This window comes from Apiotrichum porosum (assembly GCF_003942205.1).
Source record: "Apiotrichum porosum strain DSM 27194 chromosome Unknown scaffold_4, whole genome shotgun sequence".
NCBI classification, from domain to species: Eukaryota; Fungi; Basidiomycota; class Tremellomycetes; order Trichosporonales; family Trichosporonaceae; genus Apiotrichum; species Apiotrichum porosum.
The window spans coordinates 771,763-788,609 of NW_021167111.1; the positions used below are offsets into that span (position 1 = coordinate 771,763).

At 60.4% G+C, this 16,847-nt stretch overlaps 6 protein-coding genes across 6 annotated transcripts; 4 read left to right on the forward strand and 2 right to left on the reverse strand.

The window, feature by feature from the left end:
• Positions 1 to 372: 372 nt before the first annotated feature.
• PRO3 (delta 1-pyrroline-5-carboxylate reductase) lies at positions 373 to 2,089 on the forward strand (the record flags this gene model as incomplete). The annotated part of the gene is made up of 5 exons (XM_028622410.1): positions 373 to 849; positions 1,049 to 1,286; positions 1,545 to 1,616; positions 1,677 to 1,770; positions 2,059 to 2,089. 5 exons carry the CDS (start codon positions 373 to 375, stop codon positions 2,087 to 2,089), a joined length of 912 nt encoding a protein of 303 aa, XP_028477302.1.
• A 768-nt stretch (positions 2,090 to 2,857) lies between these two features.
• EHS24_007029 (uncharacterized protein) lies at positions 2,858 to 6,114 on the forward strand (the record flags this gene model as incomplete). Its single annotated transcript, XM_028622411.1, has 6 exons — positions 2,858 to 2,882; positions 2,954 to 2,992; positions 3,049 to 3,089; positions 3,417 to 3,540; positions 3,733 to 3,824; positions 4,114 to 6,114. The coding sequence occupies 6 exons, from the start codon at positions 2,858 to 2,860 to the stop codon at positions 6,112 to 6,114; spliced, it is 2,322 nt and encodes a 773-aa protein (XP_028477303.1).
• A 346-nt stretch (positions 6,115 to 6,460) lies between these two features.
• Positions 6,461 to 6,788, reverse strand: EHS24_007030 (uncharacterized protein; the record flags this gene model as incomplete). The annotated part of the gene is made up of 2 exons (XM_028622412.1): positions 6,461 to 6,548; positions 6,631 to 6,788. 2 exons carry the CDS (start codon positions 6,786 to 6,788, stop codon positions 6,461 to 6,463), a joined length of 246 nt encoding a protein of 81 aa, XP_028477304.1.
• A 217-nt stretch (positions 6,789 to 7,005) lies between these two features.
• Positions 7,006 to 8,116, forward strand: CYC3 (holocytochrome c synthase; the record flags this gene model as incomplete). Its single annotated transcript, XM_028622413.1, has 2 exons — positions 7,006 to 7,595; positions 7,774 to 8,116. 2 exons carry the CDS (start codon positions 7,006 to 7,008, stop codon positions 8,114 to 8,116), a joined length of 933 nt encoding a protein of 310 aa, XP_028477305.1.
• Positions 8,117 to 9,744: 1,628 nt separating this feature from the next.
• EHS24_007032 (uncharacterized protein) lies at positions 9,745 to 10,187 on the forward strand (the record flags this gene model as incomplete). The annotated part of the gene is made up of 2 exons (XM_028622414.1): positions 9,745 to 9,847; positions 9,913 to 10,187. The coding sequence occupies 2 exons, from the start codon at positions 9,745 to 9,747 to the stop codon at positions 10,185 to 10,187; spliced, it is 378 nt and encodes a 125-aa protein (XP_028477306.1).
• Positions 10,188 to 12,972: 2,785 nt separating this feature from the next.
• EHS24_007033 (uncharacterized protein) lies at positions 12,973 to 13,515 on the reverse strand (the record flags this gene model as incomplete). The annotated part of the gene is made up of 1 exon (XM_028622415.1): positions 12,973 to 13,515. One exon carries the CDS (start codon positions 13,513 to 13,515, stop codon positions 12,973 to 12,975), a length of 543 nt encoding a protein of 180 aa, XP_028477307.1.
• Positions 13,516 to 16,847: the final 3,332 nt, after the last annotated feature.

The following is a 16,847-nucleotide window of genomic DNA, read 5'->3' on the forward strand; positions in this document are numbered from 1 at the left end:
GAGGAAGAGAGCGATGCGGACGCGCGAGTTGGCTCTGGCTGGAACCGCATCGTGCTCGACGAGATAGCGGAGGCCAGCAGGGAAGGGCCCCTAGGCTTGCTTCGACTGGCCCACATGGGTCATGTCCAGCAGCTGCGGTACAGCTCGGTGCGGCCGGACCATACGTGTATGGCATCGTGCTGCCTCGCTACTGTCATGACATGCGTAGCTTGCGTTTGACATGCCATGACGCACGCATATGACAATGACTGAGTGCGTCGACGCGACGTCGAGACGCGTCTTGCCAGTCTACATAGTCTGCGTCCCGTCCTCCCTCTTTCGCCACCCAGTTCTCTCCATGGATACACTGACACGATCCTAGGCTGCGGTACCATGGGCATTGCCATCCTTTCGGGTGTGCTCTCGTCCCTCGAGGACCGCTTGGCTACCTACCCCGACGGCCGCAACACCCCTCGCGAGCCCAGCTCGGGCATCTCGACCCCGACTGCCTCGCTCTTCCTTGACGCGCCCGAGGAGACCCTCCCCGCCAAGTTCATTGCCACTGTCAGCCGCGAGGAGACTGCCCGCAAGCTGCGCAAGACGTTCGCCTCGGTCGGCCAGCTTGGCTCGTCCGTCGACGTTCGTTGTGGCGACGGCGCCAACGTTGCCGCTGCCAAGGCGGCCGACGTTATTATCATTTGCTCCAAGCCCAACATTGCCAAGATTATTCTCCACGAGGAGGGCATGAAGGAGGCCATCGAGGGCAAGATTGTCGTCTCCATCTGTGCCGGTGTCACCATGTCCCAGCTCCAGTCGTGGGTCGCCCCCAGCACCACTGTGGTCCGCGCCATGCCCAACACCCCATGCAAGGTGAGTCCAAGTGGCACATGGTAGCGATTCACCTGCTCTACGGTCCACTGTCAAGTGAAGCCCGTCTTGGTTGAGCCCGAGTCAATCACTCCTGCACGCTCACCCATCCGTTCCACACTTCTCCGAACGGCGGCTCTTCCACGTCCTTCCCGACGCTCTCCACTATTTCCCGGGGGCCTCTCGCTAACTCTCCTCCCAGATCCGCGAGGGTATGACCATCGTTACCCCCCTTACCGACGCTCGTTCGCGTGCCCTTATCCTGGCCATCTTCACCTCGTGCGGCCGCTGCCGTTTCCTCGACGAGAAGCACTTTGACGCCTGTACTGCTCTCGCCGGTTCGGGTCCCGCCTTTGTTGCTCTTGTCCTCGAGGCCATGGCCGACGGTGCCGTCATGATGGGCATGCCCCGTGCTGAGGCCCAGGAGATTGCTGCTCAGAGTGAGTCCCCATCAGTTCACATTTGGGAAGGAGAAGTGTGATGTGGCAAGGAGGGTGTTGTTCTTGCGTGTGCGTGGTGGCTGGTCGAACCGACCGCGTACGTTTGGGTATCGTCGTGCCTTGTCCTCTTCCATGCGCTAGAACACGCCCATGGGGCCACAGTGGCCAGTGGAACACCTTGCGGACGTGTGCCTTTTACCACCGTATGCTCCTTCTTTGTGCATCGAGTACGACATGACACTAACGCTCTCTCCTCAGCCATCCAGGGTACCGGCCGCATGGCCCTCTACGCTGGCCTGCACCCGGCCCAGCTCAAGGACAGTGTCACCAGTGAGTTCAAGCTGCGTTGATCGGTTCACTCTCTTGTGTACAACCTCTGACGTCTCGTAGCCCCCGGTGGCTGCACCATTGCCGGCCTGCTGACGATGGAGGACGGTCGTGTGCGTTCGACCATGGCCCGTGCCATTCAGGTCGCCACAAACCAGTGAGTAACCAGTTGCATGCCGCAAAGGATACCGGCCCGCGCCTAGCTGCACAGCGCACAACCAGTGGTAGATCGCAGTCACACGAGCCTGGACCTGGCTGCGACAGCCCAGGCCGGCAGCGCTTTGCGGCCCAAAAGCCGGGGTGGTGAGACTCTTGTGTCAGACGACTCTGGAGGTTTGGCGGTTCGGCCCGCCAGCTGCGACTTTGCCAGTTGATCTCGACTATGGTGTCCTCGGGCTCGTTTTAATTCGGCGTGCGACGACGGCAACAAGCTGACATGATACAGCGCTGCGGGTCTTGGCCAGGACAAGAAGTAGACGAAGAAGCAGGATGTACATGCATGGATAGACTTGCGGGAGGTGTGGGACGATGTGTGGGTTGTACGCACGCGAGAGATTACTGGTTCAGGGACGGTGGGTTGGTGAATGGTCTCATGATGGCCGAAACGGCGACGACGCTCGCAGTGCCGAGATGGAAGTCACACTGAAGAAGAGGGGTCTCGCAATCCCACTACACCCCCATTCCTCTCATCGCCATCGTACACGTTTTCGCTCTCTCCGCTGTCACCTTCTTGTCTGCGTCCTCGGCCTCTCCCTCCATTCTTGTGCATACACCTGCCTGCGTCGTCTGCAGCAGTATACGCATACACACACCCGTCATCGTTCCGTCACCGACAAAGCCAGAGTGTCGTCGCCGAGCCCACGTAGACACCGCTTCTGTCTCGCAGCCGCGGCTTTCATCCCACCACGCCGCCCCCTATATCCTCGATATCTGCACGTCGCATTCATTCTTTCCCCTCTCTTGTCATCTCCACCCATACCATCGTGACCTGTTCTTCAGTTGCGTGCAACTTTCCTGCCGCCAGCCAGCCCGCCAGTGTGATCTCCTCGTCACACCCCCCATTTCCACCCCCGCATTTTCCACCCTGGTCCCCGCCGCACGGTAGTCGGCAGCCATCGGCCCATTCTTTCCAATCACACTGCCCACACACACACCCCCCACACCCAACATACATTACACTTGCACACATTATACAGCTCACACGACTCCCACCTGCCGCCGATTCCACTTAGCAAGTCGACACAATGGGTCTCAACACGCCCATGCCGCGTACGTGTCACTCCCTACCCAGACTCCATCGGCCCACTCAATGACACTCTGGAGCTGCGCTGACCCGACAGAACACCTCCGCGAGGAGTGCCGCAAGGCGGCAAAGATCGGTACGTCCAAGAATCGCACAGAGTAGGCGTGGGAGCAGGCCGCTGACTGGGATCAGTGCAGAAGTTCGTGGATGTGAACAACAACGGCTTGGATAAAGTACGTACTTTGCTAAGCGAGCGATCGCATCGCGGAGGTTGGCGGCAAATGCCGCCGGCGGGTGGGCAAAGGTGGTACGGCGTGCTCGGTGACCGATGAGCTGCGTGCTGGACCAGGCGAGCTCTAAACACACGAAAGTGTCGGACTGCAGCTCAGGCGGCCAGCGAGCTCTGTCGGCGCTGCCGTGTGTGCGGCTACCGCTGCTCACTCGCCGGACAGCTGGAGGCGGCGTGAGGTCGGCGCAGCGCCGAGTGCTTCACCCACCGGCTCCTCTCCGACTCTACCACACCCAGCTAGGAGGATCCAAAACGAGAAGCTGACAAACAGGTCATTCCTCGATCCGTCCTGGAACGCGCACACGGCTTCGCCATCTTCACCGTTGCCAAGGCCGGCTTCGTCTTCAGCGCTCGCGCAGGCAGCGGCCTGGTCATTGCCCGTCTGGAGGATGGATGTGAGTGTCCTGCGTGGAAACAATGCGGCTCCCTCGACGCGGGCGCCCATGTGGGCCATGGCCGTCCTCTTGGGCCTCTTGGCTGTCCACATGCGTCGGCGGACGACTTTGGCTGCCCGTCGTCCCACTAGTGGACCCCGGTCGCCCCGGCTGTACCTCAAAGCCCCATATTAGCGCCACTAACATGCCCAGCGTGGTCCCCACCCTCTGCCATCGCCATCGGCGGTCTCGGAGTAGGCGGCCAGATTGGCGCCGAGGTCACGGACTTTCTTGTGGTGCTCAACGTGAGTCCATCCCCCTCCTCCCCGTCTCTCCCTCTCCCCATCACAATTCACAAACAAAACCTCGCCGGCGTCGCCATATGCCGCCAGAACGGGGGTGCTATGCGGGCCCCGTGTACCGCCGCATGGCCGCAGCGCACGGCGCCCAGACCCTGCGTCCACTGCGCAATACCAGGACGCGGCGATCGCGACCTGGGGCCTGGGCGTGCAGAGTGGCGTCTCGAGACCATGTTCCCGAGCTCCGAAAACATGACAATAACAGTGGTACATTTTGCTGACAAGTGGCCCGCAGTCTCGTGCAGCCGTGGCATCGTTCATGGCCGCAGGATCGTTTACGCTCGGCGGCAACCTGTCCGTGGCCGTAGGACCCCTCGGTCGTAATGCCGAGGGTACTGGCGCGCTCAACACCAAGGGCCAGCTGGCGGCCATGTACTCGTACTCCAAGACCAAGGGCCTGTTTGGCGGTATGTCAGTCGAGGGGTCTGTCATCGCCGAACGCGGCGATGCCAACCGTATTGCGTACGGCGACAACCTCACCGCCAAGCAGATCCTGACCGGCACATTCGACCCGCCAGACTGGGCGTATCACCTCATCGACGTTCTGGACGGTGCGACGAGCCTCCCCGGAGGCCAGACTTGGGTCGAGGACGAGGACATGGGTGCCATGGGCCGTACCCCACAGCGCAAGGGCGCCAAAGCCGGTAGCGGATACGCATTCGGTGAAGGTCTTGGTGCCGGCGGCTCGAGGCCCGCGAATCGCAAGCGCTCCTCGTCGTTGTGGAGCATCGGGTCGTCGAAGAGCAGGGGTAATGACAGTGACCGTAACGTGGCCGTGTTTGACCCAAACCCGACCTCGACACCTAGCAGTAACGTGGCCCCCCGCGAACGCATCTCACCAGACGGCACGCCGACGGACCGCGCACCCCCTGCACGCCCATGGGAACGCCGATCCAGCACACTCATCCCAAGCATGAACTTTGGCAAGGCCAAGGGCGACCGCCGTGCCGGTCCCTCGAGCGAGACGTACAACGCCAACGGCGGTCCCGCGGCCGCTCCCGCCCGGCCTCGAGCGAGCTCCAACCCCCGGCGTCCTTACGAGGTGAAGGCGACACCGTCGCCCTTCAGCTCGGAGTTTGGGTCCCGTGGCGCCACCCCGACCTCACGGTCCGCTGTCACGTCGCCCACAGACAGTCCCATCGAGTCGCCCAGAGTCCCCCAGAGCCAAGATTTGCTCGACTTTGGCAACGGCGGCAGCGCCAATGGCTCCTCTCCCAACCGAGCCAGCTCGCTGTCGTACGGCGGCTCGAGCCTCGGTGCGCGTAAGGGCAGCGGTGTAGATGACTCGGACCTCCTCGGCACGTGGAACGCCAATGACAAGGGCCTCACGGCCAGCTTTGCGCGTCTCTCTGCTGGCGTTCGTAGCAGGAGCGGCAGCCTGGGAAGCAACGGGACCCCCAACCGTTCGCGTCGGGGAAGTGGTACCATCCTACCGTTCGATGACATTGCCGAGGATACGGCTCTCGAGCGTGCCTACCAGAATGCCCACCCGGGTCAGAATGGCAAGGAGCGCAGCAAAGTGAGCTTGCGCGAAAGCACGTCGGTATTGGCTGGCCGCGACTGGACACGCGATCTTGTGGTCAGCGCGGACACGACGGGTAACAGTAACGGTGGGCGTAAAGCGCGTCCGTTTAGCACATATGCTGCTCCAAGTGCCGACTGGAGCGAAGCCGAGTTTTCCTCGACATCCCCGCGGAAGAATGGCTACGGAAATGGCCATGCGAACGGCAACGGGTCCCACAGCTCGCGCCACGGGTCGTACAGTAACGGCAACGGCCACGCCGACGTGCACGGCCGTCGTTCGTCGTCCAACTCATACTCCAACTCGCGCTCTCGCTCCCGCGACGACTCGGACGATGAGAGGCAAGGGTATGACTTTGATGACTCGTCCTATCCCTTTGACGACTACGCCCCGCGCCACACCACGGGTCCCAAGCCCGTCCTTGCTCGCAAGGCCGGCCTGGACGACAAGGACGGGTACGCGCGCGCCGTCGCCCTGTTCGATTTCTCGGCTGCCGAGTCTGGCGACCTGGGCTTCAAAAAGGGTCAAGTGGTCGTCGTCCTCGACTCTGCGGGTGCAGGCGGCGACTGGTGGCGAGGCAAGCTGGCCACGTCGACAAACGAGGGGATTTTCCCATCCAACTACGTCGAGGTGCTCAACATCCCGCAGGACCTGCGGGGTGGCTTGACAAAGGGTCAGCTCAAGACGCGTGTGCACCAGCTCGACTTTGATTAGAGACGAAAGGGATAGGGTGGCGGGAGGGAGGGCGGGCGTGTCGGAGATTGTTTGTCTTTGTTAGGGTTGTGTCGCTGCCACTGGGCTAGCTTGAGTGTATGATCATGACTATCTGTTGGTCCTGGACCGCGGTGCGCTGCAAGTCTTTGAGTCAGAAGTGTGCGGTTTGAGGGCTGGATGCAGCTGATGGTTGAGTGGTGAGAGTGCGACGATGGGGGGTAGCCCGCTGCGTATGGTACAACATCAATTACTATCTATATACACTCTTGTACCGGGTCGCGCATAAAACACGCGCGACACACGGGTGTGATGTGGGTCGTAGCTGCCGGCGGCCGATCAAGCTGAGCTACTGCTCTTGTTGTGCTTGGCGCGCCATCTCAGCCTCCTTGGCCTCGGTGAGCTCCACATCGAGGAGGCGGGAGACAGCCATAAACCTAAGAGCAGTGCGTCAGCTTCATTCCTGTGTGGGGGGCAAAGCTGTACCCTAACAGAGTCTGCAGACCTTGCGGTACTCACTGAGCACCATTCGCGGCGGCCAGCTTGCGCATGCCGAGGAGGTGGTCGGACATGTGGCCCATGAGCTGCTCGGTCTCGTCGAGGTTGCCGCGAAGTTCACGGATACGGGCAGCGAGGGCTGCGTAGTGTCTTGCCTTTGTGCTGTGTTGTGTTGACATGGCGAGAGAGGGAGAGCGGTGGTTGGAAGAGATGAACATGGATGCTGTTGTTGACGAGATGGCCACAGCGCAATTTACGTAATCGGCAATGTTCCCTCCCACGCGACCGTCACGTGTTGATTTTCGGCGCTGCGGCTCTGATTTCGGGGGATCATGATTTGCTATGGGCCGCATCTCTCCCACTTCTGTCATCTCTCCATCCCTCACACCAACAGCAATGAAGTGGTTCACCTCCTCCACCGAGGCCCCCGCCCCCGCCATGCCCGCGGACCACCCTCCAGTCCCCGCAGGCGGTGCTGCCAAGTGCCCCGTCGACCACGCCGCCATGGCTGCTGCCCCTGCCCCAGCTGCCGCCGCCGACGGCGCTGCCAAGTGCCCCGTCGACCATGCCTCGATGGCCAAGCCCAAGGCCGCCCCCTCCGACGGTGCCAAGTGCCCCATCGACCACAGCGGTATGCCCGGTGCCGCTGCCGCCAACGTCTTTGGTACTGCCGTCGGCGCCCCCGGCTCCCTCAACCCTCTCAACTCGATGCCCGTGGGACTGAGTGCGACCCAGAAGGCTCCCGGCCAGAAGCTCGACCTGCCCACCGAGAAGACTCTGTCTGGTATCCCCCGCCCACCTACCGAGGGCGAGAGCAGCTCGGGCAGCGTGTGGGAGTATCCCTCCCCGCAGCAGTTCTACAACGCTCTTGTCCGCAAGGGCTGGGAGACTCCCGAGGAGAGCATTGAGATGGTCGTTGACATTCACAACTGGATCAACGAGGGTGCTTGGGACGAGGTCATGAAGTGGGAGAAGAGGTTGCCTGGGTGAGTGCAAAAGGTTGCGATAGCGGGTTGGCGGGGTGGTGACGAGGGACAGTTGGGCGGGGCCGGCAGAGCTAGGTATCGCTTTCACAGCAGCCCTCAACTCCCCCTCACTCTTGTCAACTCGTCAGCCCATGTGCCACAGGCCAGTCCCATGCGAGCAACACTGACCTTTTCACAGTGGAGAGGACGCCCAGCTCGCGCGTTTCCAGGGCCGTCCTGGAGACCTGTCACCCAAGGCTCGCATGCACCTGTTCCTCGGCCAGCTCTTCCCCTCCAAGTTCAACACGGACAAGCCGTTTGACCGCCACGACTGGATCGTCACGCGCCCAATCCTGGACGCGCAGGGCAACAAGACAAAGGAAGAGGCCGCCCAGCGCTACGTTATCGACTACTACTCAGCCCCCAACGACGAGGACGGAAACCCCGTCTTCTCGCTCGACGTCCGTCCGGCACTGGACAGCTTTGGTGCCGTCAGCGAGCGCATCCAGGTCGCTGTGCAGGAGTGGATGCGCGGCGAGTAGAGGAGCATGGCGTTCATCTTAGAGTTGCGGCGCGCAGCGAGGGAGGGTTCGGCGTGCGGCGGTCGCAGTGTTGTAGTCTTAGAGGCGTGCACGGTTATTTGCATCTCATCTCATTTTTCAAAAACGCGCGGCGCTGGTGCCACTGACGTATGCTGACGGACACTAACTTTTGAACTCGGAGGAAGCCGGATCGGCAAATATCGCAATGGCCCCTAACGTCGCTCTTTGGACGCTCATCTTGCATCGTGGTCGGACTGAAGAGCATCGTTGGCAATGCATGAGGTCCTGCAGCCGCAACGTGCACTGATGTGGGTTGTTGGAATGGGAGTGACACGAGACAACAGCGTCAACGTCAACATGACAGTCGCGGCACCCTTTGGAAGCCGTGCGGATTTTGGACCCCCCAGGAGGACGTTCCTCGTGATTTGTGGCGACGCCAGTTCTTGACAGTTTCACCTGCTCCACCAGTGGGCGGCTCGGTGACAAGAACCCCAACGCGTTCACAGTGAGGTAGGCTGGGGAGGCTAAAAGCCCTCCAACGCTACCTAGTGTACCGTGGAATTTAAAGAGTCCTTCGTGCTCGCGCAAGCAGTCAAACTGGTCCAACTGCCGGAATGGCAACCAGGGACGAACAAGTCAAGACGAGAAGAGCTACCTATACGAGCCACTCGGTCCATCTCATCGCAGTATCCGTATCGTTGCGGGGAAGGCACAGTAACAGGACCTGGAGTTTATAAGAACGATTTTATGATCCAACTCTTTATTATCCATTTTCCTCGGTGGCAACCGCTTGAAATGTGGTTCAGCGTACGCACCGTAGCTTTTTCCTAAGCGAGGTGGTCGTGACGCGGCGAGTGACTTGGTCGTGGTGACTGGTGTAACTCCATATATTGTGACTGACAATGACATGGTCTCCCCGCCGTCGTCGGAGCCGTGCGTAAACCGAACATTTCACGTTCGGTGCCAAGCGTCGTGACTCAACTTTAACTCATTTCCTCGACGAAGCGGCATTGTACAGTTGGGAGGCCGGCGCGAACCACATATCTCTATTGCACTCGACCACCAGTTTAATACAAAGTGCAGGAACATGGTAGTGCCGTACCCCGTCACGAGGCGCAGCCGCTCCCATAAGGTTCACAGCCGAATTGCACGGCTGTCGAGCTTGAAAGGGTTATGCGTATCAGTGTGGACACGATACAACCGTCCCCCCGTTCGAGGCTTTGCTTCGACTGTTCGGATCACGAGGTCTTCAGTACTGTATATGACGCGGCGCTGTTCATGAAACGAACCCGCGGAGCGTTCCTATCCGTATCCACGTTGGCTGTCGTGGAGCTTCTTTTTCGTAAACGGCCAACTCGGTCATGTCATGTAGCTCTCGCACCGCCTGTGCCCTTACGATTGCTGTTCGCTTTAATGAAATACTTTATGATTTAGCAGTGGAACACCCTCTAGTTCACCCGTGCTCACAAGTGTGCCGTGCCGTCTTGAGTTTCTTCGGTCATGGGACCACACCGTCTTGGCATTTGGCCAATATGGCGCGCCGTCGTCCGTCACGCGTCGAGGTTATAAGTTCTCCAGATCGTCGAACGAGACTGGCCTCATCCCACCTTTCAATTCACAAACTCACGATGCTCGTCACCAACGTCATTCTCGCCCTTGTGGCTGTTACCACCCCAGCTCTCGCCGTCAACGAGCACTGTGCCTTCTACTACGGAAGCCAGCTGCAGACCGGTGAGTGCGATTAACACTGTCCCAACGTCGTCCCTCTACCCGGCCGCCACTGACGTTCGCTCGAGGTGTATGCACCACGACCTCGGACTGCAACGGCAACGGCGGCAACACCTTCCCGGGACACTGCCCTGGTGGAACCAACAACCTCTGCTGTATCAGACCGGGCTGCCACTGGACGCAAAACAACAGGTGCGGTGGGGGCAGTCTGGTCAAGTACGTCGACGACCTGGGCGGCTGCTACCACGTCCTCCTTGGTCGGTGCCCCGGTCCCGAGCTGTTCCGCTGGGTGACTACAAAGTACCGCCGCCGTGGCGTGGATGGAGGCGAGGAAGAGGAGTAGACTTGGCAAGGACAGTGAGAATCAGTGAGAAATGTAGTTGCCCGTTGAAATGAAGGAATGGACCGAAACGATGCCGGAATGTTACAACTTGAATGCTGGAATGGCGGGAATTGGGTACCTGTATCGCAGTCAGGCATTCGCAGAGTGTTGTAAACTTTGTGCAGAGGAGAGTAAACGAGAGTGACTTTGAGTGTGAACAGGTGTGAGCTCTGTAGCAAGAGCGCAAAGAGCACGTCGTAGCTGCCACACGGAGGCTTTTGACAGCGGGGTGCGTGTTGGGGCTTGGAGGAGACATTTTTGCGAAAACCAAGTATGCAACACAACGTCGAATTCGCCTGGAGCATAGTGTGTTTTCCCCCAGTTTGGTTCCGAGCGCAACGAGGCACTTGGGGGTGAGATGTCAGACACGACCTTATTTGGATGGCGGAGGCGACCTCATCTGTTCGGGGACGAGGACGGCGACACGGTCGGTCCAGACTCGTGTTCCCTTTCTCATGGTGATCAAGATCGATTACCAGCGTCCATCTGATTCACGCACTGCCGACCATCGGCCACAGGAGGGATGCGAGGATCGGCGCGGGCCCGGCACCGTGGTCGCCGCCAGACCCCCAGTCGCGAACCGCCACAAGTGGGATAACAGTGCGACCTGTCGACGCAGTGAGACGACAGTTGGGGTGGGAGAGGGTGCTCAAGGCGTACTACCCACTGAATGAGAGCCAGTGGGCACTACCAAGTTGACGTGACACCAACAGCGGCTGGGCATTAGGCAGAACTTGTTACTGACACTGTCAGTCTACTCAATTCCTAACCGTGGCTCATGGGTATCTTTGGGGAGATGGAGCACAAACACAATGATGGTGCATGTGATCATGGGACATGTCCAGTCTAGAACTTGTGGGGTGCGTGCATGTGTCTGTCCCAACTGAAAGCCGTCACCTGTCACCTGTCCAACATGGCCAACCCCTTCTTCCCCAAATTTCTTGACCCAAGCGAGCGAGCGAGACAGGAATCCTGGACATATTCCGCGCAGATATCCCGCAATGCTGCTGTAGCATGCCGTGCAGCCAGCACAGCACGGGCCATCAGCATGCGAGTACATGTAACCCCTCGCCGTGTTCGCCGCACAGCTGGCTGACGAGGTCGGCCCGACGGACACCCCCGTGCGGAGCCCAGCAGTTCCGTGGGGTTGAAGAGTGTGGGGAATGGTGGGGGGAGGTGGTGGCGGTTGGTGGCAGTGGGCAGCCGTGGGCGTGGTCGTGTGCGTCGAGGCCAACTGCCGACCGCGCGGCTCGCGTGACGCGTCAAGCGTTTGTCCTCATCCTCTCCAATGGATCACCGAGCCCACTTTCATTGGGGACTTAGGAAACGCGAGGCGAACGGGAAAGTGGCATATTCGATCCTGCAGGACATCTTGTCGCAGCGTTTGGGACGCACACGCCCCTGCCCCCCCCCCCCACCTCTGCCGCACGAGGTAGTCACCTGCTGCGGTGTCCCATGAATGCAGTCTTAGTGGGGCAAAAAACAAAAAGCGAGCCGGCCGGCGGCCGGGTAAAGGATCGACGTGGGCGATTAGGGCAAGATGGTGCGTGATTAGCGTGGGCCATTAGCGAATGGCCCACGGCGCACGACCGGCGTCGCGGGTGGCAGAACCGCGGCCGGCCGCGGAAAAGTGCTCTCTGGTGGTCAGGACCCGAACGCCAAAGGCGCACCTCAAGTTGCGTTAATACAATTTCGGGATATTGCATCTAATGCGAGCCGTTTGGTTCAGAATTAGCCAAAAGGGCCCGACGACGTCGCCGTCGCGTGCCATGACGCAGCTGTGTAGGATCCACTGGACGCAGGGATCCAGGAAAAGGTCTCGCCAAGGTCCGGGCAGTTCATCGCCACCCACAAAAAAAAAAAACCAAAACCAAAAACCAAAACCAGTCTTGTTTTCGTTGGGGCAGAAATCGTGTTTGGCGGGATCAAATGCATCAAATGGTGCAGTGTTGGAGCGAAAAACGTAGGCTCTGCCAAATGGATCTGCGTAGCGCCAAGCGCGCTCTGGCGCTGGCAAGATTGGGTGGCGCAGGCCGTCTCGTCTTGTGGCAGTGGGCGGCCATGTCTCGCGCATCGTGGAGCATGGAGCACAGCACACACCGTCGGCCACGGCCATCGGAGTCTGGCTCACTGATCACTGCATGCATGACTCATCGGGGCTTGGGCATGCTCATGATCTGCCCCAGGTGCGCGTGTCCCCACACACCGACGATTGCCCGTGCGGCGCGGATGGATGTGGATGCGCGCCACCGGGTCATCTCCATGGCTCGTCGACGCGTGCTGTTTCTGGTCATTTGGCGCGCGGCCATTCGACACCGCTGCCACATCAGCAGGCGACGCGTGCACTGTGCACTGGCTGCTACAGATCACGCTCAGTTCAGTTCAGTGGCTACTGTCGCCTGGGTCTGCTGCTGCTCTATTCATTAGGCACAGAATGCATCGCTGTGTGTGCTGGCTTGCTATGGATGTGGTTCTACAAATGAATTACAGCCCTGCTGGATGGGTGGTGATACTACATATGGAGGTGGTGTGTGGTGTGTGTGTGTGCCGCCGAGGCGGGTGGTGTCTATGGCGTCGGGGAGTGGCGACTCTTCTGATCTTGTCGTCGATTAAGGAGGGAGGGGGGGAAGACAGAGTGGTGCTCGTCGAGGCTGCTGTTCGAGGTACTCGTTTGGTTTGCTTGCTCCCATCATCGCTCGCTCGTTCGTTGCTTCTGGCTCTTCGCGTTCGTCTCAAACTCGCTGCCCTAGGGCCTGCGAGCGAGCTCCTTGGAGGTGAGGCCGAGGTCAAAGGTGGTGCGGAAGGGCTTGGTGGGGACGATCATCTTGGTCGGCTTCTTGGGAGCGGCCGACGACGCGCCGCCAGAGAGCGAACGGTTCAACAAGGTGCGCGCGAGCGGGGTGGCCTTGGGCATGGCACCGCGCTGGAGGCCACCGGTGGCGGCGACGGGAGACAGTGGCGACAGGCCGCGAGGACGGGGACGCCCAGCCGCGGGGAAAGGGAAGGCCGCTGCCGACTCGGTCGAGGACGAGCCACAAGCAAGAGGAGAAAGAGGCGATGTGCGAGGAGGCGACGGCAGACGCGGACGGGTCTGGAGCGCGGGGCCGGTGCGAATGAGACGCTGGACGGGAGCCGACGAGGGCATCTCGTCGCTGTTGTCGCTGTTGGCAGAGTTGCACTCATCCTCGGCCTCGCTGTCCGAGCTCGAGGGGGACCATGACTTGGAGTCCTCCTCGGCCTCGTGGGCGCAGAGGTGGAGGGGGGAAGGGCGGACGAGTGTGGCAGGCATCTCGGAGTGGTGGGTGGTGGTTGGTTTTGCTGCGGGTTGTATGATGGGCAGGTGGTGGGTGGCAGGTGGTGACAGACACGGGTGGGTGTGGGTGGGTTGTGGAGAGGTTGGTGGTTTGGCTTTATTAAAGGATGGCGAGTGGATGAGCTCGTGGGGCAGATGGGGGCAAGGTGAACTGTAACGAGGCGTGTTGCCGACAATTAGAGAGACGGAGCGCAGAAACGAGGGGCTTTGGCTTTGGCGAGGCAGGGACAGCGGGCAACGGTCACAGGTGCGAGATGCGAGAGAGAGAGAGACGCTGTGCGTGGGCGAGCGGCGACCGCGCGCGGGGGGAGTACAGGGACAGGCGGATCAAAGAAAGGTGGGTGGGTGAGAATGGGCTCGTTGACAGAACGGTTCAAGACTTTTGGGGGAGATTCAGGGGGGGAACGTCGAGGTGCCCCGGTATTACTCTCCTCTGGCGGGCGGTAGCGAGGCGGTGGGTTTGCGTGGGGACAGAAGCGAATGTCACGTTTGGAGTGCGTATGGCAAGCAGTTGTGTATGTGTGTGTATGTTGGATGTGCGTGCAGTAGATTATAGATAGAGAGATGATGAAGGAAGGGGGGGCCTGTGTATGAGCCAAGACGATTGTATACGGCGGGGGGCCAACGTCAACGGTGGAGTGGTGGAGTGGTGCACGCGGGCATCCCACAGCGCGTCTCGTGAGCACTGCCATACACACACTCTTTGGGCGATTTTCGTTGGGGAGTGCGGGGCCCCCGCCACCGATTTTGGACAACAACCCATGCTTTTCTACCTCTCCTAGTCACAGCTGCGCTACATGCATGTGCCATGAGCGCAATACAGTCTCCTCGGGGCCCGATAGCCTCACAGTGTGACATGCATTGCCATCCCCCCACAGGTGGAGAGCACAAGACGAAGAGTGGCTGTTTGATGTGCGACCATATGATTTCGGACGCCACAGACCAAATAGAGTACATTTCGCCTGTGCCTCACCCGCACGCGCGCGGCGCGTGCCGCCACAACTGGCGAGGCATGCCGAGACGCCCCCCCGGCCGCACAACGCAGGCGAGGCTCTCTGCAGGGAACGCGCAGCTCTGACGGCGAGGCGATGACGAAGGTGGTGGTCAAACCGGCGCGTCCAGCGGTAGACCGGTGGGCGGGTGGTCCATGCTGACGCGTCCAGAGCCGCCGTGACCACAGGTCAAGTGACCTTGTTTGGTCGTGTATATGCGTGTTTCCCCCATCCAAACCGGCCCCAACCCCATCGCATGCGGTCGATCGATGGCACTGCCACGCAAGCTTTAGATTATCGTGTGCCAGAAGCATACTGTCTGTTTTTCTCGCATTCCCTTTTCCCTTCTCACGTCCTCTTTTTTTGCCGAGCTCGCGATCCCGTAAACCCGTATTCTATGCACACACGTCCGACTACGCCCGGTGTACGACCAGACGCTGTCCAACGGGGAATGGGCCCGCCCAGACTGGGGGTGTGATCTGCCTGCAACAGGAACGCGAGGACCCCGGGGGAGAAAGGAATGCAAACCGCAACATTGTGGTGGGGAACAGAGGCACGGAACCCGCCGGCGGCGCCACCCGCTTGCCCGCCAGCAGATAGTTGCCCTCACTATTCCCGACCTCGCCAGTCGCGTGAGATTAACGTGCTGGCAGCGTCAACCTTTTTGTGTTTTGTCGCTGTTGTGAACCTAATGGACATGGGATACATCCCACACAGCGTGCTTCACGAGGTCGAGGAACGTATCGGGAATCGAGGTCTGCTCAAGTCACCCCAGGCTTCCCGCGGAGGTTTACTAGCAAACCAATCCCACGGTCCCACGACCTCCTGTCGTCGCTGCGTTGTCTGCCAAATGCCTCATTCCCATTCCGTGGGGCCATGGTTTGGTATTCGATGCATGGTGGTTTGGTATGCGGCAGTGTCCATCGGCGGTTCTGGGGGGGTGCGTGCGTTTGGTATTGACAAGGCAGCCAGAAGCCAACAGGAAGTACAGGAGCAGCAAGCAGCAAGCGAGCGCCACAACACCTCGTCCAGCGAGCCAACATCGCGCACAGGTGCCCTTATAGACCGCATACCCTGCCGCCCAACTGCCCAGCGTAACTCCAACGCCAGCCGGGCCACGCCGGCTGACATCTACCGGCGGCAACGGGCAACGGCTGGCCATGCTCCACGTCATGCACGTCATGTCACTTGGCCTGTTTGCCCGCAACACACACATCTGGCTGTGGAATACGCACTCTGTCGACTCTGCGTTTCGCCCTCCTTCACCCTCGTCCTACACTCTGGCTCCGTTTCCTTGTCCTGGCCTCGAGCTCACGCACTATCGCTGGTGCGCTGGTGTGTGGCATGTGGCACGCCTCACCACCAGTGGAATCCATTAACGTTCACCTTACCTTTTGACGTCGCATACGCCCCCTGCCCCGCCAGGTGTTCCCCGCCATCTCCGCAGTGCCGGTGGTTCTCACACTTCTGACGCCGCTGGCGAGCGGGCGGGGCCGAGCTGGCGGTGCGGGGACAACCTCACTGCCGATACAGTTGCGGGGTACCGCTGCAGTACAGGCGCTTCCACGAAGCCGGGGGCTACATTTGCTTTTGGGGAAGAAGAGCGTGGCATGTCACGGTCACGGTTCACAGAACAAGCGCGCAGTGGTCGCGCAACCGGGTGTCACCCACCCCACACGACCCAAGACCCACGACCCACGGTCACAGTTGCACCCTCGAAGCATGATGCGCCGTGAATACCTGCTTTCTCAGGCTTGGCATCCTTTTGTGGGATGCGGCGTCGGCTTCTTGGGCCCCGTCCCGCGGCCTGGGAGCTGGCGATAAGACTTGCGCGCACAGTCGGGGTCGGGGGGCTGGGAACCGCGTGTACACAGTAAGTGCTCTGGTTTAGATCACCGTTTCCCACGCATCTGGGGTTGGCAGGGACCCTTGTGGCTCACCTCATGAATGCATGGGTGTGAGTGTGGAGGCCACCTGGGGTGCTGGGGAGAGGCGGGGAAGGGAGGAGGGGGAGAGGGGGTGGGTGTACCCCGCTGGTCAAGACTGCAAGGCGACATGGATCCAACGTGGGTATGCGTATCGATCAATGTCGTTCCTGCGGGACCAGCAACGCAGACGCTTTCATGCACGTTGTTGGGTTCTCTGCTCACCACCCGAGCATCTGCCCACTGACCATGTAACGAATTTACCAGTGGTCACTGACGTACTTGCGTTCACAAACACCCAACCTCCGTCGCCTGGAGCTGCATTGATCCGCTCCGGAGAGAGCGTATGAGGTGGGTGACACAGGCCTCGCCCCGCCACACTCAACGTGTA